Source organism: Gadus chalcogrammus, chromosome 23 (assembly GCF_026213295.1).
Source record: "Gadus chalcogrammus isolate NIFS_2021 chromosome 23, NIFS_Gcha_1.0, whole genome shotgun sequence".
Taxonomy (NCBI): Eukaryota; Metazoa; Chordata; class Actinopteri; order Gadiformes; family Gadidae; genus Gadus; species Gadus chalcogrammus.
Window position 1 is genome coordinate 11,030,785 of NC_079434.1, and position 20,938 is coordinate 11,051,722.

At 47.1% G+C, this 20,938-nt stretch overlaps 1 protein-coding gene and 1 pseudogene across 6 annotated transcripts in view; both read left to right on the forward strand.

Annotated features, from left to right (window-relative positions):
- arhgef4 (Rho guanine nucleotide exchange factor (GEF) 4) overlaps window positions 1-10,621 on the forward strand; it is a 77,108-nt gene extending 66,487 nt beyond the window's left edge. For 5 of the 6 annotated variants that reach the window (XM_056584097.1, XM_056584100.1, XM_056584099.1 and 2 more), the window contains 9 exons: window positions 2,366-2,545; window positions 3,105-3,305; window positions 3,682-3,861; window positions 4,300-4,532; window positions 5,187-5,316; window positions 5,447-5,578; window positions 6,080-6,323; window positions 9,367-9,444; window positions 10,386-10,621. In XM_056584097.1, the coding sequence (XP_056440072.1) occupies window positions 2,366-2,545; window positions 3,105-3,305; window positions 3,682-3,861; window positions 4,300-4,532; window positions 5,187-5,316; window positions 5,447-5,578; window positions 6,080-6,323; window positions 9,367-9,444; window positions 10,386-10,543 (1,536 nt within the window). In that variant the 3' untranslated portion in view covers window positions 10,544-10,621. The remainder of the gene's footprint in view (window positions 1-2,365; window positions 2,546-3,104; window positions 3,306-3,681; window positions 3,862-4,299; window positions 4,533-5,186; window positions 5,317-5,446; window positions 5,579-6,079; window positions 6,324-9,366; window positions 9,445-10,385) is intronic. The other variant, XM_056584098.1, reaches the window with a different exon arrangement.
- Window positions 10,622-14,003: 3,382 nt separating this feature from the next.
- On the forward strand, window positions 14,004-19,240 carry LOC130377664 (T-complex protein 1 subunit epsilon-like; annotated as a pseudogene).
- The last annotated feature ends 1,698 nt before the right edge of the window (window positions 19,241-20,938 follow it).

Here is a 20,938-nt window from a genome sequence, read left to right on the forward strand (position 1 = left end):
CTTTGGATTTGTGTTGTATGTAGTCTCTCGTTTTTATATATTTTCATTTTATTTGGACTTCTTGTGACACTATATATATATTGTGTGTGTGTGTGGGTATGTGTGTGTGTGTGTGTGTGTGTGTGTGTGTGTGTGTGTGTGTGTGTGTGTGTGTGTGTGTGTGTGTGTGTGTGTGTGTGTGTGTGTGTGTGTGTGTGTGTGTGCATGTGTTTGTCTGTGTGCGTCTTTATTTTTTCTCATTTTCAAGCATACATTGTAAGTGCAGTGGATATACACTTGCATTGAATCTGTTCAAAGATGCACTGATATGATCAAAGGTCTTCGTAAGTCTTGATGTATGGGCCGTGCGTCCCTGTTAGGCCTTCCAGTCCAGAGTTCGGCTCAACCTCGTCTAAACCTCTGTTTAGTTCATCCTGCTATTGCCATAGTGACTGCTCTGTTTCCAGCAAGGTTCTATCCAGGGGCCATCCCATCCCGTTACCCCTTTAAGACAGGAGGTACTTCTGATGACGGCGTCTGTAGAGGAGAGGGAAGAGAGGAGTGATGGTGTGGAAACGTTGCCTAGCAACAGCCACTTCGCCTGCAGTTGACTGGGCGACGGCAACAATTCTCAGTTCCACTGGAGATTTATAACATAAATACATAAAAACACACCCCGGCCTCCTTATGCTAAGCTGTTGGCTGTGTGCAGGACACAGATATCACATGGAACAACAACCACCGCGGGTTTTCTTGTGGCTACATCCTGCTAGCATCGTGAGACCGTTCATATTCACGTTTGCGGTCATTTGTAAAAAAGTTTTGATTGCTACAATTTCCTTTGTCACGATTTCTTATCCGACAGACCTCTGTGCTCTTGGTTGGTCCTGAACTGAACCTCACTGATTCGTCTCATAATTATTACGAGTTTGGTAAAAGGCTTTCAATGGGATCGAGGCCAGACTGACCTGCAGAGAGAAACAGAATACATAATTGGAAATCAGGATCGGCAAGCGTCTTGACCCCAGCTTGAAGAAAGCTATGTGGCAAAGACTGGCGACGGTTTTGGGGCTTGTTGCTGGGCATCGTAGACGTTTCCCCAGCGCTTGCCCGGCCAGCGCTAGCCCAGCGCTAGCATGCTAGACGCCTGTACCCTAGCATGATATACGACCACTGCAGCCTTGGCTTCTGCCAAAAAAACTCAGGTTCTTTCTGGCCGTCCTCCGCCCAACCTTACCCCCTCCGTTTCCTCCACCTCTCTCTGGAAGAAACCTTCCTCTTTGTCCTACATCGGCTACCTCCAACTTAAATTGCAATACAGCACTTAGCAGAGGCTATTATCTGAAACGATTTGCAATAACTTAATTTCTCTGTGGTGGTTAAACCCACTCTGCACATCTCAGGATTCCCCTGCAAAGCCTTCAAAGTAAGAGACACCTCACATTAATACAGTTCGATTTTAATTATTCGTTTTTCGAGAGGATTGCGGGCCAGACCTTTCCTCTCACAGGCTCGTTCTTCCTTTGTGTCCATCGCTCTCCCTCCTTCCCTGCCTTATCATGATATTGATTTCTGCCAGGCACCCCCTCCGTCTAGCCTTGCAATCAGTTGATCAATGCCTTTTTACCCGTGCACGGCTGATCCTCGAGAAGCAGCTGAGCCACAGCTCGAGGCTGCGTCATCACGACGCCAGCAGCATGCAGTGAAGCCCAGCTAGCATAGCACTCTGTAGGCAGCCACAAAGATGGCCTCCGTGTACCCAATGACATCAGGATGAATGGTACCAACACACCCCCCTTGTTCAGCCCGAATGGGTTTCATTAATGCGTGTCCATGCAACTGGTTAGTATCGGTTAGCGGTTCTAATATCAGGTTTCTCTTCTGTCGATTTAGTGATTTATATCGTCTCCAATGGAATCTATAATGTCTCATTTATATTACTGTTTGCCAATGTCAAGAAAAAGTCACAATGTTGTAAGACAATGACATTTTATATGTTTACAGTACATTCATGTACTCGCATTCCAAAATCTATGATTACTCAACACATTGTAGTAATGACATTAGCCAACAATGTGGGCAAATCTTGCAAAACAAATACACCATAACCTTTGTGGATTCTCAAAAGCACAGTAATAATAAAGTTATTAAGGGGGTAATCAAGAAGTCGTGAGCCCTCAAATTGATCAAAACATAAATCAGGACATTGGACAACCACTTTACATGTCCACATCCACATGACCCATCCGTGAGACCAGTTTAGAATGCTACTTTGATTTCTCAAGCAAATCATGATATTTAACGACATCACGTCAAAATCCCCATGACCACCGTGACGATCACGACCTGGCTCATGACCCGCCCCCCCCTGCTGTTCTATCCTCAGCTGATCAGCGATGGCAGCGTGGTGTTCGCCGAGGCCCTGTGGGACCACGTCACCATGGACGACCAGGAGCTGGGCTTCAAGGCGGGCGACGTCATCGAGGTGGTGGACGCCACCAACAAGGAGTGGTGGTGGGGCCGCATCCTGGACAGCGAGGGCTGGTTCCCCGCCAGCTTCGTACGGGTGAGCCTCCGCCGCTGAGCTCACGTTCACGCCGCCACTCTGTCTCTCTGTCTCTCTGTCTCTCTCTCTCTCTCTCTCTCTCTCTCTCTCTCTCTCCTCTCCTCTCTCTGTCTCTCTCTCTCTCTCTCTCTCTCTCTCTCTCTCTCTCTCTCTCTCTCTCTCTCATTCATGTCTCCCTCTCCTTGGGGAGCTCCTCACGGTGTTACTGTTGAAGCCTCCACCCAGTCTTGGGAGATGAGTCTCTAATGATGTTCCAGATGAGAGCTCCCGGGCCCCGTCAGGCTGCTGACGGTCCCTGGGGGGCTGGTGAGGGTCGCAGTTCAGCTATTTTAGTTCTGGGAGCGAAGAGGGGGGAGCCTATTAGACAACACAAAACACTAAACCTATGTCTTTAGTTTTACACAAAGATTAACGTGGCACACCCTTATGTGTTAATTAGCATTGTAATTAATGCTATTTAGTTTAGTTAAGGCATAAAACACTCCTGCCCCATTTAAGGGACGGGGTGCACTTTACAAGTCCAGGGAGACGGTTAACGTTGTGGTGGTCTTTCTCCCAGTTGCGCGTGAACCAGGACGAGCACATGGAGGAGTACCTGGCCCAGTTTGAGGAGGCGGGGGCCGGCCAGGAGGACCGGGCGGGGCTCGGGCTGAACCTGGGCCCCGGCCTGCCCTGCAAGGAGCAGATGAGGTCCAACGTCATCAACGAGATCATGAGCACCGAGCGCGACTACATCAAACACCTCAAGGACATCTGCGAGGTGGGTGTCTATCCCCTGCCCCCCCCCCCCCCCCCCCCCCCCCGTCAAAAAACAGCTAGACGGCCCCCACACCACCGGGGGCTAGGCAGGGCTGCTAGGGATTCGGGGGGAAGGTCGTTCCTCAAAAAGCGCTCTGAGTTTTAGATCTGCGTTCGCCAACGCACCACATTAAAAGGCCAAGGCATGCGACCAGGTATTCATACCCATTATGAACACAGTTAAGTCGTTCTTACTAGTTCAAGTAACCCAACCCGGGTGGATCGCTCTCGTCCCACGACTAGGGTGGACCCCGATGACAACATGCAGTTTATTTTAGTGTCTCTTCTGCGTGTGTCTTCAGCAGACGGTCTCATCCTAACCCCCCCCCCCCCTTCAGGGTTACATCAAGCAGTGCCGCAAGAGGACGGACATGTTCACCGAGGAGCAGCTGCGCACCATCTTCGGGAACATCGAGGACATCTACCGCTTCCAGAGGAAGTTCCTCAAGGGCCTGGAGAAGAAGTTCAACAAAGACCAGCCGCACCTCAGCGAGATCGGCTGCTGCTTCCTGGAACACGTGAGCACACCTAGGTCCAGGAGCAGGATGTTGGGCCGGGTCTGCTGCGTCCGTTATCAACAGCACTTATCAAACAAGATCCTACATCTGATCCAACTCATTGGAATTATAGAATTGGATTACCACTTAGTGGCAACCAAACCACCCATTATATGTTGTGTTATTATTCAGATTTACTAGTTCACTTAGTTGAGCAGGTATTCAGATTGAATTCCTTGTATGACGGTGGAATTACTGTTTTAATAACCAGTGTTAAAACGATAAAAAAGACACAAAGAATGTAGACCCCATACAATCCTTCAAAGTGCCCCTAGTCCAGTGTGACTCAACATGGGGGGAGGGGGGAGAGCTGTACGCGATGTGTGCGTAGTGTAGTCCCCATCGATCGCTCCCTGGACGTTCAACCCTCCTCTCCGTCTCCTGTGTCTCTGCCACCAGCAAACAGACTTCCAGATCTACTCCGAGTACTGCAACAACCACCCCAACGCCTGCCTGCAGCTCTCGCGCCTCATGAAGCTCAACAAGTACGTGTTCTTCTTCGAGGCCTGCCGACTGCTGCAGAGGATGATCGACATCTCGCTGGACGGCTTCCTGCTCACGCCCGTGCAGAAGATCTGCAAGTACCCGCTGCAGCTGGCTGAGCTGCTCAAGTACACCAACCCCCAGCACAGGTGAGCCCCCCCCCCACCCGGCCGTCCCCACCTCACTCTGGGGGGAGGGTGTTGACAGGGGAGCCTCCGCCCAGCCCAGTAATGCACACAACCTGTATGCTGTGTTATTCAGGTCAGGGGGTTCTGTTCTACTTTAAATCTCTATGTTTTAAAGGTGACATATTATGCCACCAGGTGTGAGTGTGCTTAGGGTACAAGCCGTTTTGAAAATCTGCCTCTTCTGACATCGTAGCTGGGCCTGCCTAGATGTATCATGGATAGATAAGTTTGCTGCAGTCCACTGGGTCGGCTGGTAGACAAATCTATCCAGTGCACATCTAGGTGGACTCGCCCACTTGTGGTGTCTGAAGAGGCAGATGGTGGTATAACATGTGACCTGAAGAGACACTTCATGTTAGTTGAGTTTGAACAAACAAAGCATAAAAAAAACGAATTGTTCATAGTTCTTTTGAACGTATATTTGTACTTTAAAGCCTTGTGTGAAGGTACTTTTACTGTGAAAAAAACGACGGTGGACACCTGTTCGTACATCACTGCATGGAAATAATTTAGTGAGATTTAGAAACACAGCATAGGAATAAAACCCCCAGGAGGCGGAGTCAACCGCTCTAGCCAGAGGGAGCTACTCAAAGCCTTCTGCTAACCGCCCCCCAGGGACTACAAGGACGTGGAGGCGGCGCTCAACGCCATGAAGAACGTGGCCCGGCTCATCAACGAGAGGAAGCGCCGGCTGGAGAACATCGACAAGATCGCCCAGTGGCAGAGCTCCATCGAGGACTGGGAGGTACGTGGCGTGTGCGCTCACTCCCAGTAGGCCCCCCGGTGCCTCGGCACGCACACAGCCATTGGTCGGGTGGGGGGGGGGGGGGGGGTTGACGGTTGATGTCTGACGTGCTCTGTTGTCGTCCCTGCAGGGAGAGGACGTCCTGAGCAAGAGCTCAGACCTGATCTACTCCGGGGAGATGAGCAAGCTGTCCCAGCCGCAAGCCAAGAGCCAGCAGCGCATGTTCTTCCTCTTCGATCACCAGATGGTGTACTGCAAGAAGGTGGGTGCCCCCCAAGGGAGTATGGAGGTTGGTTGGGGAGGGGAAAGAAAGGTAATGATGCCCAGTGGCCATCTTTAACTTTTTAAAGAGTAACCAAGAGTGACCAAAGAGTCAGGGCGCACTCACACTGGGACACCTGTACCGTGCTCAGGTACGATTGCCCCCCCCCCCTAAAAGGAATGAAATGCCGGTATTGTACCAATCATTTGATATGAGGCTGATGGCTGGCTGTTCCATTTCAGCCGACTCTCATGTACGTTGGGACACGGCCGCCCGGACTAGCAGGAATATCTCCCAGACTAGAAACACACCGCCGTGTACTGCTCCGCTGTCCTGCTCCTGTGTCTAATACCTTTATTTATTTGACGAAACAACTTAGCAGACGGATACTGCTTCTATGATTCACGGGTAGCGTCGGCCATTAGCGTCGGCGCCAGTAAGCCACCTCTTCTGTAACGGGGCTCACCCAACCGAACCGACCTGTACCCGACCCCCCCCCAGGACCTGCTGCGGCGGGACATGCTGTACTACAAGGGCCGCGTGGACATGGACCAGATGGAGGTGACGGACGTGGAGGACGGCCGGGAGAAGGACTTCAACGTCAGCGTGAAGAACGCCCTGAAGCTGCGCTCGCTGGCCAGCGACAGCGTCCACCTGCTGTGCGCCAAGAAGCCCGAGCAGAAGCTCCGGTGGCTGCGGGCCTTCGCTGACGAGCGGCTCCAGGTCCAGCACGACCGCGAGACGGGTGAGCGCACAGACACGCACACATGGACACAGAGACAAGCACACGCACACGCACGCACGCACATACAAAGACACACACAAATGGACGCACACACACACACACACACACACATGCATAGACACACACACAGATAAGCACACACACACACAGAGACTCACACACAGATAAGCACACACACACACACACACACACACACACACACACACACACACACACACACACACACACACACACACACACACACAAATACACACACACACACACACACACAAAGACACACAGAAATGGACACACATCGACATGCACACACAAGCACTCACAGACACGCACACACACACACACACGCCAACCATATGTTGGCAAAACACCATATGAACTCTGATCTCTGAGTTCTCCATTTTAATTGTACTAAACAACCCAAAGCCATTGATTCAATTGTTTTTGAACTCACCAACAATTGTTTGTGTATGCTGGGATGAACATGTTATTAACTCAATCACTTTTTTCTTTGTTACTCATTATACTTCATATGTACACATGTCAGTGGCGGCTGGTGGTTTTTAAAGTGAGGGAGGAAGGACTGCACGCTTGGTTGCCATTGGCATGCTTGCACTGTTGGTGTATGGTGGCATAAGAATGTGAGACTCAAGTTGTTTCAAGGTGTTTTGGTTAACTACAAAATAGCAGGGAGGGAGTTATGTGAATACAATTTATACAAAGCCACCAGTGGCATCACTGTAATTTGAGAAGGAAAGGATGCAAAGCATATTAGTCAAATCAGGCCTACTATTGATTTGTAAAAGTAAATAAAAAAATCTGGGCCTATCATTGGGCCTAGATCTCGACGGGTGTCAAGATCACGTTGGTGCTCACCAACGTGATCTTGACACTTGTCGTGGCGTTTGGTTGCCCTATCAAGATTTTCCACATCAGTGAAACCATGAACAGCCCACGTTGGAGATTTGCTATTATTCATAAGCAAACAGGGCCAGCAATAAAGTCGATTGCTTGTAATGCTACCAGTAAGCCATGCGTACCTAGCAAACCATGTAGCACTCACAACAATGACGTTGCCATTACTTCTGGTCACCTTGATTTTGGGAAGTGGTCTACCTCTTTCTTTGGTCTCTAACTTAGCACTGTAACTCAATGAATGGAATGCTTTTTTTAATAAGACGTTAACAATGTCCTCCGTTTCCAATGTTTCCATTGTACATTTAGGATCTCGCTATCGCAGATTTCACTTGCTCTGCGTCTCTGACTGAGCACCGCGGCAATGCAGACCGGGTTTGTTATCGACAGCGTTGCCAGATTGGGCAGATTTCCCGCCGAATGATAATTTTTCCAGCCTAACATGGTTAAAAGTAGCCCAATTGGGTGGGAAATCTGACCAATCTGGCAACGCTGCTCAACATCCAGGGATCCTGCTTATTGGTTCATAAGGCAGACGGATAGATTTTTGCGCGAATCAGACCCCTTAAGGTCCCACCCACTCAGAGGAGGACTTTCCTCCTCTCTCCCATTGAAACCCATGTTATCCACCGGCCGCCAGTACTTTCGGGGAAATGAATGGGAGTCAACGGAGGGCGACGGAGGACCTTCCTCCCTGAAGTAATTGTCAATAAGCGATAGGGGGTGCTAATGTCCCTTTACCCAGGGAAACGAACATTATATATTCAAAGGCAATAAAGTAGTCATATTTAAGGGCATTAATTCATTACAATAGTCTGGGCATCTACATTTTTTATTCTCAACAATGTTAGGGAGGATCTTCCTCCCTCTCCTCAATGGAGAAGCCTCCACTGACACATGTCCTAGGTCTCAATAGACCCGTGGTACATTGAGAAATGCAATCGTTAACAACACCAGTGCTCCTTTTGTTTTGATATACTATCATACTACTCATACTGTTTACAGCTTTATACTAGTAAAAGCAAAGAGGTACTATCCTGCTAAACTCCCTTTACAATAAATACAGAAGTAAGCATTCCATATAGTGTGGTGTGTACACCGAAACAAGCTATTGACTGTACACACAATAATAATGTCCTGGAATGAATGAATAATTCAGGAGCACATATTAGCGTTGCTCCACATACTGGGGTGGGAGGATGGGCTTTGAAGCCAACCTCTATGTGGTACTGTAAAAAAAAAAGAAACTGTACAACTGTTTGTATTCAACATCATAGATTTGGAGCAGAATAAGTAAAACCTCCTAGAACAAAATCAGGCCAAGAAAAGTGTGACCGGGCCCACTGAGGTTTATATGCTGCTCATTTAACTATGACTAGAAGGACACCAACATCTAGTTTCTAGTACACTCATGAGCAACCGATCAATGCTCTCTATTAGTACATTGTTATCTGTATAGTGTTATCTTTCAACAGTAGACCATAGCATTTTCACGTGCACCCATAGGCAAGTCAATCCGTCTAGAGGAGACATTAAAACAGGATGATGTTTCCTGTCTATCCACTCCAAGTATAACCATGAAAGTGTGGACTCTGGTGTTGTGTTTAGTTCTAGAGTTACAGACTACATTCATTTAAGTGCAGCCAGCTATCGGGAGAATGTGTTTCCCAGAAGTGCTGTGGCTAGGTCCTATAGATTCCTATACCTCCTGATTAAGAGCTATTTGTTACCACAGCCTTTTCAGGCTGTCGGGTCCTCTTTGCGTCAGAGGCAGCCATAGAACCTCACACTAGCAGATTGTGCATAACTCCATCCTTGCCCCCATGGGTTGCCAACCAGGCGTGGGCTGTACAGTGGAGGTTCCTGATTATTTTCCAGCTTGCCATGAAAGCACAGCACTTCTTCTGATTTATTGACATCCCTTTGAAGTGTGTCATGGATGACGTACAATATACACAAGCAAATGTATTGATGTGAATACAATGTACTGTGAATGGACAATTTGAATTCACCTTTGCGTTACTTTAAGATATTATGGAGATGATGGATGGGCATTTACTCAGCAGTCGTGTAGTGTGTGCTATGCAGCATATCGCAACCCCCCTGTAACGTTCCCTGGTGTGTGTTCCAGGCTTCTCTCTCACCGAGGTCCAGAAGAAGCAAGCCATGCTGAACGCCTGCAAAAACCACCCAGCTGGGAAGCCCAAAGGTAGGCACGACGAGAGAGAGAGAGAGGGGGAAAGGGGGAGAGGGAGAAAGGGGGAAAGGGGGAGAGGGAGAGAGGGAGAGAGGGAGAGATAGAGAGAGAGAGAGAGAGAGAGAGAGAGAGAGAGAGAGAGAGAGAGAGAGAGAGAGAGAGAGAGAGAGAGAGGGGGAGAGAGGGAGAGAGAGAGAGGGAGAGAGCGAGGGAGAGACGGGGAAAGGGTGAGAGGGAGAGAGGGAGAGGGAGAGAGAGAGATCACAAATACCATGATGGGGTTCCCTGTCAGACTGCCCACGGCAATCATCATCCCAGTGAGAGGCTAGAAAATGTGATTATCAAACCCCCAGGGGAGATTGATAATTATGAGCTCTTCTCCGTGTCATCATTAAACCGTAATTCAAGCCTTTCTTCATACCTCCTCTCCACAATTTGTATTTGCATGTCGTTCTTTATTGGAAATAAACACCATACATACATTTTACAGATGCAAATAAGTTCATAAGCTATTATTAAAATAATTTACAGGATTTGGGGGAGCAATCTATACATGTGAGCATCTTGTTCTACCATACCTGTATCGTTAGGGTGACTGATATTGTTTAAATAGCAATGTATTATTACTGGAAGTGAAATAATACCAGTACCATCCTATAGAGGACACTATAGAGGATTTTCCTACAGTAAATTATTATCGACTATGTTCTGTTCTGTTAGGCCACATAAACAAAAAAACCATGGTAGAGACAAACCATTCGAACCAAAAGCAGGGAACCTAACATCGTACCATATGTTTGCAGAAGGACAATACAGATCCTATCGGCATTCAAAGAAATCACGACATCAAACAATAACAATATCACATGATAATAATAACAATATTTTTTTATTTCGTCTCACAATGAAAATGTGATTTCCTCTGTGTTTCCTTCCGGTTGCCGCGGCGGCAGCAGTGACCAGGCCCTACTACGACTTCCTGCTCCGTCAGAAGCACCCGTCCATGCCCAGCGCGCTGCCCCAGCAGCAGGTGTTCATGCTTGCTGAGCCCAAGCGCAAGACCTCCACCTTCTGGCACAACATCGGCCGACTGACGCCCTTCAAGAAGTAGAGCCGGCGGGGACAGAGCGTGGAACCAACTGGAAGGAAAAGAAAATGAAGAAGGAAACAAAAAAGCCTACCTGGGGTAGAGAGGAAGAGGGAGGGGGGGGAGAGAGGAAGAGGGAGGGGGGGGGAGAGAGGAGAGCTCTCTGCTCATTCCTGGACTGTACCCTTTCTCCGTCTCTTCATCGCTCTGCCTCTCTCTTTAGCTTGGTTTTTTGGTTCATAAGTGTCAGTGAGGCTGTAATTGATAGAACTGATGTATTGTTCAGAGGGAGAGGTTTATTATAAACGAGTTAAGGCGAAGGTTGTTGTTTGTTTGTTTGTTTGTGTGATTTGTTTGTTTGTTTTTTCCCCTCGAGAAAGCACTTTATAGGTTGGTTAACAATCAGAACAGTCTCCCGGAGAAAGCAAAAGACTATTGTATACCTTGCTACTACTACTACTACCACTACTACTACTACTACTACTACTACTAGTACTACTAGTATTTAACCTTCATTCTGGTACTAAATACTACTGCTGTATGGTTGTGTGTGACCAGGGGACTGACGACTGTCTCGGTAAAACAAGTTGCCTGTCAACAAAAAGTGTTTTTTTTTTACTTTTTCCTCGCCCCACCCCATCTTTCATATGTTTCGACGACTGCCAATTGTTCACAGTGCCAGACCATTTTTTCTTTCTTCTTTTGTATCATTACGTTTTTTGTTGCATCTGCTTCTGAAAATGCAAAAAAAGGGAAAATGAAGGGTGGTGTGTGTGTGTGTGGGGGGGGGGATACGTTTTCCATCTGCTTATCGCTGGACAGATATATATCGTATGACTTCAGCACCCTTTCTCTTGTGTTTGCCTGTGTTTTATGTGTTTTGAGCTGGGATCCGGTTTTGTCCTTTCTTCCCATCGTGTTCATTCTGTTGATACGCTAGCAGTGGTGTGAACACTTGCATACAGCACTCTGAGGCCTGGTGGCTTTTCCTCAAAGGAACCTGAAGAAGCTTCTTCAACCCCCCCCCCCCCCCCCCCCCCCCCTGCAAATAGATCTCTCTTTCTCTCTGTTCGTGAACCCCCACAAACAAAATCCCGCAACGATGTTTCCTGAATATTTCCCAGCTTGCCATGAAAGCAAACGACTTCTGTAGATTTTATTGAAGTGCCATTTGAAGTGTGTCATGGACAACCAACGATGACATGCATGGATGTGATTAAAAAAATGAATACTGTGAATATTTTTTTAAAGAATCGCGAGGAGACCTGCTCTATTTATCCGGATCTAGCGATGGACCTCAAAGATTAGTTTTTGCTTTTAGGGATGGCAACCATTGACCTGTTTCCTCTGTGGGTTTTCCATATTGCAAGTAGACGTGTGATCTATATGAATTTTGGTCTCCTGTTTGATTTCAGATATTATCAAGATAATGCTACGCAGGTTCATTTGCTTAAACTGTACATCTCTCACCTTTATGTTTCAATGTTCTCAGCTAATGAGGTAACTGTATATTAAAATCTGACGAATACCGCCATTGATTTGGGTGGTTATTATAGCCTATGTCTTCATGTTTACCAGTGCTTCAAATAAAAACGTTGTCGCTATCAAAGGTATGTTAGATGGTAAGCTGGACACAACTATGTTGCAGAGCAATCGGAACAGAACAGTCTTCTGTGCTTCAGCAAGTATATTTTGTGAAAAAGCGGTTGTGGTTGGCACGTTCTGCTTAGCTTATGTAGCTGTTTGGGTTGCAGCCTAGTTTAAATATGTATCAAGTTCCTCATGGCTGTATGCAACCAGCCACCCACAATCCTCCACCGAACTGCATAATTGAGATAAATATAGATGTCACTTTTCAGAAAAAACAATTTCACATCTCTATGGTTCAGAGTCACTATTAGTTTGCATGCAAGGACTGACTGGATAGTGGTAGGGTCAAATTGAGGTTGAGATTGGTTTTTGGAAAGAACCCCCTGCACTCACAAAAACCACCGGGCAGAGAGGTACGTGTGTCAAACCAGGCAAAAAACTGTCCTATTATGATTCTGGAGTTGTTTGAGTGCTTATGCTAAATGCAAGCTGCAGATATGACCAGCCTGAGTTCACAGCATTTTAACTCCAACACAGTCCTGTGAATGTACGCATTGCTCTGGTTAATTATAGGTGTCCTGCTCCGTAACACTTTAGCATGTTGACCTCAGTTGCAGCTGATGTAAATTATTTTAGTCTATGCTATTTTTGACATGACTTCTGACTTTCTAACATGTTTCAAGCTAACCACAGTTATGAATGGTTTCTTCACCACATAATGGATAACACCATATAAGGTTTTAATGATTTTATAAATAAGTTAAAGACTACAAACATGGCCCCTTTGCCATTTCCGTTTAAGGTTTACCTGGGTCAATTAGAACATGTAGGCGTGGCCTGTTTACCGTTCCGCCCAACTTGGCCACTTGGGAGAGGTGTGCTGCTACGGTACGGGCCGCTACGGTACAGATGCAAATGAGCCAACACGCGCACACGCACGGCTACGCAACCTGAGCTGGATGACGTATATAGTCCATGCGACGACAGCGGACATAATAAAGGCGACGAGCCTTCTTTCCCATTAAACGGTAAACATATATCCAAATAAGCAACAAACTCAGCAAAGTGCGAACTGTGTTCTCTGTGTTGTTGTCCATTGTTGTTAGAACTCTGACTGGCGGCAGACTTTATTATGGTCCATGCAGCGGACGCTTGGTGATGTAGTGTGAGTGCCTAGTGTGAGTGCACTGTTTTGTTACCCTGTCTTCGTCAGATGCCTCATGAAACACCTCCAGAACGCAAGCCCGTTTACCTTGTGTCTCTGTTAGAATAAACCACGTGTTGAACATTTACCACTCTTCGAGTCATACCTAGCACGAGACCGCCACACCACAAAGGATCAAATTAGTTTTACATCACAGCCCTTCTTCGCTTTCATTTAGGATAAACAACCACTTTTATGTTGTGTCTCTACTCTCTACCAATGGTTTTGGTTCGGACCATTACAGGTTGAAGGTCAGGAAGTGTAGGCTTACAATTGCAGAATGAAACATATCCTTCAACGATGAAAATAATGGCATGTCCCATCTGTATTCTCCCTCTCTGATTCTTTCTAATTGAAACTCACCAATTTCGAGTATCATACAGAGCCTGACGTATCTATATCTACAACTTAGATTTATCCTACTTTATATAAGCTCTTCATCAGGGGCCCATGCACCCTGTATGTATGTGTATATATATATATATATATATATATATATATATTATGTCACTTTTTATGTTCTAACATTATTTTGGATTGTGCCTGGATAAAGTTTGATTTGCATTGCAGTTGTGTAGTTTATATGTTTGCATAAAATAACAACGGCAAAACACAAAATTAATGACATTAAACAATAGTAACTGTCATGTAATTGCCATTCAATGTGCATTTTATAACCGCTGGAACTGCATGTGTTTCAGCTTGGATCCATTTAGAAACAGCGTTCCCTGTCGAGGTAAGAGGGCTGAAACTGAAGGGAAGTTTGACTTCGCCGTTGACCGGGGGGACACCTTCACCGATGTGTTCGCCAGGCTTCCTGATGGTCGCTCCCACAGAGGGGATTCGCAGAGTATTGGAGGAGGTGAGCTGAACAAGAAGCTGTACTAAGTGTGTGTGTGAGCAGTGGAAATGGTTTAGGCTTGGCCCTCTTGGCAGTGATGCTTGTTTGTCAGAGCCGAGAATAACCTGTAAACCAAGGACATAAGCATGGCATGTTAAGGTGTGTGTGTGTGTGTGTGTGTGTGTGTGTGTGTGTGTGTGTGTGTGTGTGTGTGTGTGTGTGTGTGTGTGTGTGTGTGTGTGTGTGTGTGTGTGTGTGTGTGTGTGTGTGTGTGTGTGTGTGAGTGATGAGAAATGGAACAACTGGAGTTGTTGGTAAGGGAAAATAATGTGTTCAAAATGCAGGCCCCTCGGATTTCTAAAATCATGTGAACTAATAGTCAAGTGATCCTGGGGATTTCTTGGGGTTGAAAGAGCTGATGTTTTCTTTAAGGGGTATCTATCGATTGAACAATTTATACTTGTGAGATGTTTTCAAAAGTGAACAGTTCTTGTATTTACATGAAGGCCCAAAAACGTCTTCCCCATTGCCCTTTTTTTCTTTGAATGCCATTTCGACTTCATGGAGAGGATTTTCATGTTCAAATTTGTATTGTACAATATGTTACCATTTGCAGATTTTGTATTTTTTTTTCACAAAAGCACGCAATAGAACACCTCTAATATATGTACAAAGCATCTGACATTAGCACGGCAATTCCAAATGTCTTGGCAGTAGCAATTAAAGGTGACATATTACACCACCAGGTGTGATAAGCTGTTGTAACGGCTGGTCACACTCACACCTGGTGGTATAATACGTCACCTTTAACAATGCATGCGACATTTGGAAGCATTCGCATGACCAGCTGATGGCAATATATTTAGGGGCCTGCCACCTGCTCTCAGCCAATGCGGGAGCCAGTAGTCTTCCATACTGGGGTATTGATTCAGACATGTCCCTCACCCACAGTGCTGGCTAGGGCTCTCCTTGAGCAGGCTGAGCCTCTCCTGGACGGGGGGATCCTCCCCATTAGTTTCTCCGATGGGTACCATCAGGCAGCAGCCATTGCAATTAAGCAGCTGGACAAGATTGGCGAGACCTTCCACTTTGATCCCAACAACAGGGAACCACTCACCCAGACTGCCACGACCACCCTGGGATCCAAAGTGTGAGTTCCCTCTACATGGTTGATTTTGCACAAATGCTTGATTAAAAATAGATGTAATTTGCGGGCAACTTTGAAAATGGTTCCCAGATTTTTAGTTTTTCTTTAATAATACGAAAGTGAAGAGTGAGATGATAATGATCTGTTGTGATATGTGATGATATGTGAGATGTGACTAAAATGTTAATGGCTGGTCACCTCTGCTTTTAGGTTCTGAAATACACAAAAATCGCTATCCTCACCTGCCCGTTTGAGCGCCTAATGCCCAAGACCAAGCATAACTACAGAGCACTTCAGAAGTACGAGAAGATCAAGCAGGTCAGTTGGAGATGATCAAGCAGGTCAGTGTTTCTACATTGACGCCCTCCCAACATAAGTGTTGAATGGAGTGCTGTTTGGCTGAATGTCCCTCCAACTGAACTGACTTTGAACGTTTTGGTGTTGTATCTGCAGGTGAAGGATAATGGCGCCACCTTGTGCTATCTGTCAGTGGGGCTTTGATGACGAGGCGAACCATCTGCTGCTGCAGAATGAGCCGCAGGGCGCTGTGTCGGAGGGCCTGAGATTGAGGTACACCTGCTTTAAGGGGCTGACACCGAGTACCTGTATTGTGCCCCAGTCTTAACTTGTATCGAGTCACGATCCTTTATTTTACTTTTATTTTTTTGCAGCTCATTGCCATCGCCAGCGGAGGGCGTATCGCTCTGCGTTTCAGTGAGCTGACGACCGAGAAGCTTGGCGTGGCCGGTGTGGTGAAGGAGATCTGCTTCGACACCACCAAGGACCGCATGCTGGTGATCGAGGAGTGCAGGAACTCCCGGGCCATGACCATCTTCATTCGCGGGGGCAACAAGATGGTGGGCGTGTTTTTCCTTTTGTTCCTTATTTCTTTACTTGGGGATCGTTAAACAAAGCATTTACACGCCCCAATCAGATCATCGAGGAAGCCAAGCGTGCAGTCCATGATGATCTGTGCATGATCAGCAACTTGGTCAGAGGCAACCGCATCGTGTATGGAGGTGGAGCATCTGAGATTGCGTGTGCCCTGGCCGTCAGCTGTGGATAAGGTATTGCATCGTGTTGCACATTAATTGTGTCCTGATGCTGTTTTGGTATATTGTAATAAAGTGTCAAAAGTCCAGTTTTGTTTATCCGGAGGCCCTACACCCTCTAACTTGTGTGCCAACCCTCTGTCCCTCAGTGTCCATCTCTGGAGCAGTAGGCCATTAGGGCCTTCGCCGATGCTCTCGAGGTCATCCCTATGGCCCTGGCAGAGAACAGGGGGATGAACCCCATCCAGACCTTGACAGAGGTCCGAGCCAAGCAGGTCTCAGAGAACAAGCCCCACCTTGGCATCGACTGCATGCACGCTAACACCAACGGTAAGATAGCCGGTTCACCTGTCATTTTTTTTGCCAATTATAGACGAGACAAACTGAAACTAATCCAAACTTTTTCCTCCACAGACATGAAGCAGCAACACGTGATTGAGACACTGTTTGGCAAGAAGCAGCAGATCTCGTTGGCCACTCAGGTGGTTAAGATGATCTTGAAGATCGACGACATCCGAAGCCCAGGTGAGGTTGAAGGATAAAGGCCAGGCCCAGGAGTGCGTGAAGACTTGGCATATTTCTAGATCCCCCACCACCACTCCCCTGTTCTAAGATGCTCTAGAACTGTCTCCGGCACTTCCCGAGCACTAGGTTCAAACCGTACTGCATACCGCTAGTTATCATTTGATATGAAATACTGTTGTCGCTCTGAAGTCATTAAAGTTAAAAATCCTATTGATGATTGTGATTCTCCCTTGATTATAAAAGAAAGCTTTCATTATGCCCAGATCGCTGAATACATGGCAAGTACAAGAGCACATGGCACACAATTGAACCAGTCTAGCAAAGTGAATTTTAAATGTGCTTATATTATGAAATTCATCTGCCATGCATCACAAATCCTGGAACAAAGACATCATTTGTCTGTACATTGTTGATATATAATTAGGAAATCTCTTGTATGAGCTAATTGTGCTTTTAAGCCTGATCATGTAGCAGTAAGCATCCTTACTGCCAGTCTCAAAGCAGCATGTATTGGCCATTTGCTGATATCTTAAAGGTGATATATTATGAAAAAAACTTTTTTTTTTGTATTAAAGCTACAGACACCAGAAAGAGAGCATTCTGAAGGGAATGAACCGGAGTGAAATAGCGGTAAGCAAGATTGTTTTTCATAAAAGCTATTTCCAGCAAACAGCTTCAACAACATGTTTTCTTGAAATCATATACTATGTTTACATGTTGGAAAAACACCATAATATGTTCCTTTAAAAATTACCAGTTATATAGCTCACATTAATTTGGGACTCAGACCTGGGCTGGTCAAGAGAATTAAACCACATTGTGCAGCGAGAAAATACTGCTGGCCAACAGTGGGAAAGAGACACTGCTGAGTCTGGGTGGAGATGGAGTCCTTGGGCTCACACACACACACACACACACACACACACACACACACACACACACACACACACCCCTGGACTCAACGCCTTCTGGACTCCCTCCCCCTCTCCGTCCCTCGTTACAGTACAGTATGACGCGAGTGATGCGACGCGCCCGCTGGCTGCGTCCTCCCCCGGTGTCTGAGCTGTGACACCTCCCCTCCCCTCCCCGACACCCTTCCCCCCTCCCACGTGTGTTTGTGATGTTTTAATATGTTGCTTATGTGCTGAGGACTGTTTTTTTCCTAATCCCTACACTGTCTGCCCCCCTTTGAGGGGCCAAGTTTGGGAATTACCTTTTTTTCCCTCATTTTCCCTCTGTTTTTCCTTTTCTTATCTAATTAAAAGGGAGCGCATGCGTCCCGACAGTCTATCCGTCCTGTCTCCCCACACTGTCTTTTTATGTTTCTTGGATGGGTTGTAACTGGTAATTTCGTTGCTCTGTACTTTCGTTGCTGTGTACATGTGCAATGACAACCAAGTCTCTATCTAATTAAATGGATATTGCTAAAAACAAACCAATTCAACTGGTTCAACCATTCAGGCACTGAATGAGCAGGAGTGGTGTTGCGACACACTGCACATATTTGCCCTGAACTGCCACCACTTTGCGGCACAGGGACCAAGAGTTACCCCCAGCCTGGCCTGAAGAGTGATTGATAAGCTGACGACTGCAAACAATTTACGCAGTGATATCTTATTTTTGGTGCTCAAAAATAATCTTGGTATAATGCTGGTATAGTGCAGCTGTGACAATGTTTGTTTGAGGTTGTTTTTTTTCAAAGTTAGCTTTATATAAATAAGCTCGGAAGAAGAGTCAAATCAAAATCATTAACCCACCAGGGGACTTTTTATTTCAGCCAGCTAAAAACACATTAACTCCATAAATACTACATACCAGACAGGATACAGTACAATGCAGGATCAATTCATGTGAAGACAAAGACAAGCAAATTACTGAATGCAGAAAGGGCTTAGTGCAGTCATCTGTGCTAATTTCCAGGGGAGTCCTGCCAAGAAGGCAGCATAACAAGTTTCACATTTAAAAAACAATTTCACATTTTAAAGTATTTTTTTTTAACATTTTACAGAACCGTCACCGGCTACAACAGCAACAGCTCCACACACGCACAAAGTTCATCCCTCCCTGACAACCTGAACTGCTTTTTTGCCATGTTTGACTGTGCTGACAACAGTGACAAAACGCAGGCACAGCAGGGACCCTTAACACTGGTGCTGACTCTGAGGCACCACGACGTGAGACGGACCCTGCAGCAGATCAACCCCAACTAAGCCACCGGACCTGACAGAGTACCAGGGCGGGTTCTGAAGCACTGCGCAGGGTAGCTGACTGCGGTGCTCACCAACCTGTTTAACACCTCCCTGCAGCAGGCCTCTGTCCCCACATGCCTCAAGGCAGCCACAATCATCCCTGTCCCAAAATAATCAGCCATCTGGACCCTCAATGACTATCGGCCAGTGGCACTGACACCGGTGGTGATGCAGTGTTTCGAACGTCTGGTACTGGGACACTTGAAGAACAGCATCCCCCCCTCCTTAGACCACCACCAATTTGCCTATAGGGCAAAAAGGTTGACCGAGGACGCAGTTTCACTAGCCCTCCACTCCACCATGACACACCTTGACCAACGGGTCAGTTATGTGCGGATGCAACACCATCCCCCCCCATAAACTTGCCACCAAGCTGGACCACTTGGGCCTCAACACACACCTGAGCAGCTGGGTCCTGGAGTTTCTCACCGGCCGACCACAGACTGTGCGCATGGGGAGGCAGGTCTCCTCCAAAATCACCCTGAACATCGGTGCACCACAGGGTTGTGTGTTGAGCCCCTTCCTCTTCTCCCTCTACACTCTCGACTGCAAACCCAGCCACGAGGCCAACACCATATTAAAGTTTGCAGACGACACCATCGTGGTAGGCAGGACCACGAGTAACAACGAGGCTGCCTACAGGACAGAGATAGAGAACCTGCTGAGCTGGAACCGAGAGAACAACCTGATCCTCAACACAGCAAAAACCAAGGAGATGATCCTGGACTTCAGGAGGAGACTGAAGCCCTTCGTCCATCACCCCATCACCATCGACGGCGAGACAGTGGAGGTTGTGAAGAACATCAAGTACTTCTGGGTAAGCGACGACCTGACTTGGACCGTCAACATCACAGCGACAACCAAGATAGGACTTCAAAGGCTTAACTTCCTGAGGTGCTTGAAGAGGGCACGTCTCCCAAAACACCTGCTGGTGAGCTTCTACAGGTCAGCCATCGAGTCAGTTCGCACATACTGCATCACAGTATGGTACTCTGGCTGTACCGCAGAGAACAGGAAATCTCTCCAGTGCATCATCAAGACTGCTGAGAGGATCACCGGCACCCAGCTCCCCGGACTGGAGGACATCTTATATTAATAATAATAATAATAAATCAGGCTTGTATAGCGCATTGCTAGGACCCAATGTGCTTCACAACAAAAAATAAAAATAAAGTAAAAGGGCTCCAAAAATAAAATAAAAACTCATATGAAGTCCTTGTAGGCGATCTTAAAATGTGATAGTGGACTACCCCAGGGACCCTGCAGACCCTGGGGTAGTCCACAGTGGGCTCAAGGCAGCAGCCCACATTGGACTCAGGGCAGCAGCCCTTGGGGTAGTCCACAGTGGGCTCAGGGCAGCAGCCCTTGGGGTAGTCCACAGTGGGCTCAGGGGTAGTCCACACTGGGGCCAGGGCAGCAGGTAGTTCACAGTGGTCTCAGGGCAGCAGGTAGTCCAAAGTCTATAGGGCAAACAGGTTGACCGAGGACGCAGTTTCACTAGCCCTCCACTCCACCCTGACACACCTTGACCAACGGGTCAGTTATGTGCGGATGCAACACCATCCCCCCCATAAACTTGCCACCAAGCTGGACCACTTGGGCCTCAACACACACCTGAGCAGCTGGGTCCTGGAGTTTCTCACCGGCCGACAAAAGACTGTGCTCATGGGGAGACAGGTCTCCTCCAAAATCACCCTGAACATCGGTGCACCACAGGGTTGTGTGTTGAGCCCCCTCCTCTTCTCCCTCTACACTCTCGACTGCAAACCCAGCCACGAGGCCAACACCATATTAAAGTTTGTAGACGACAC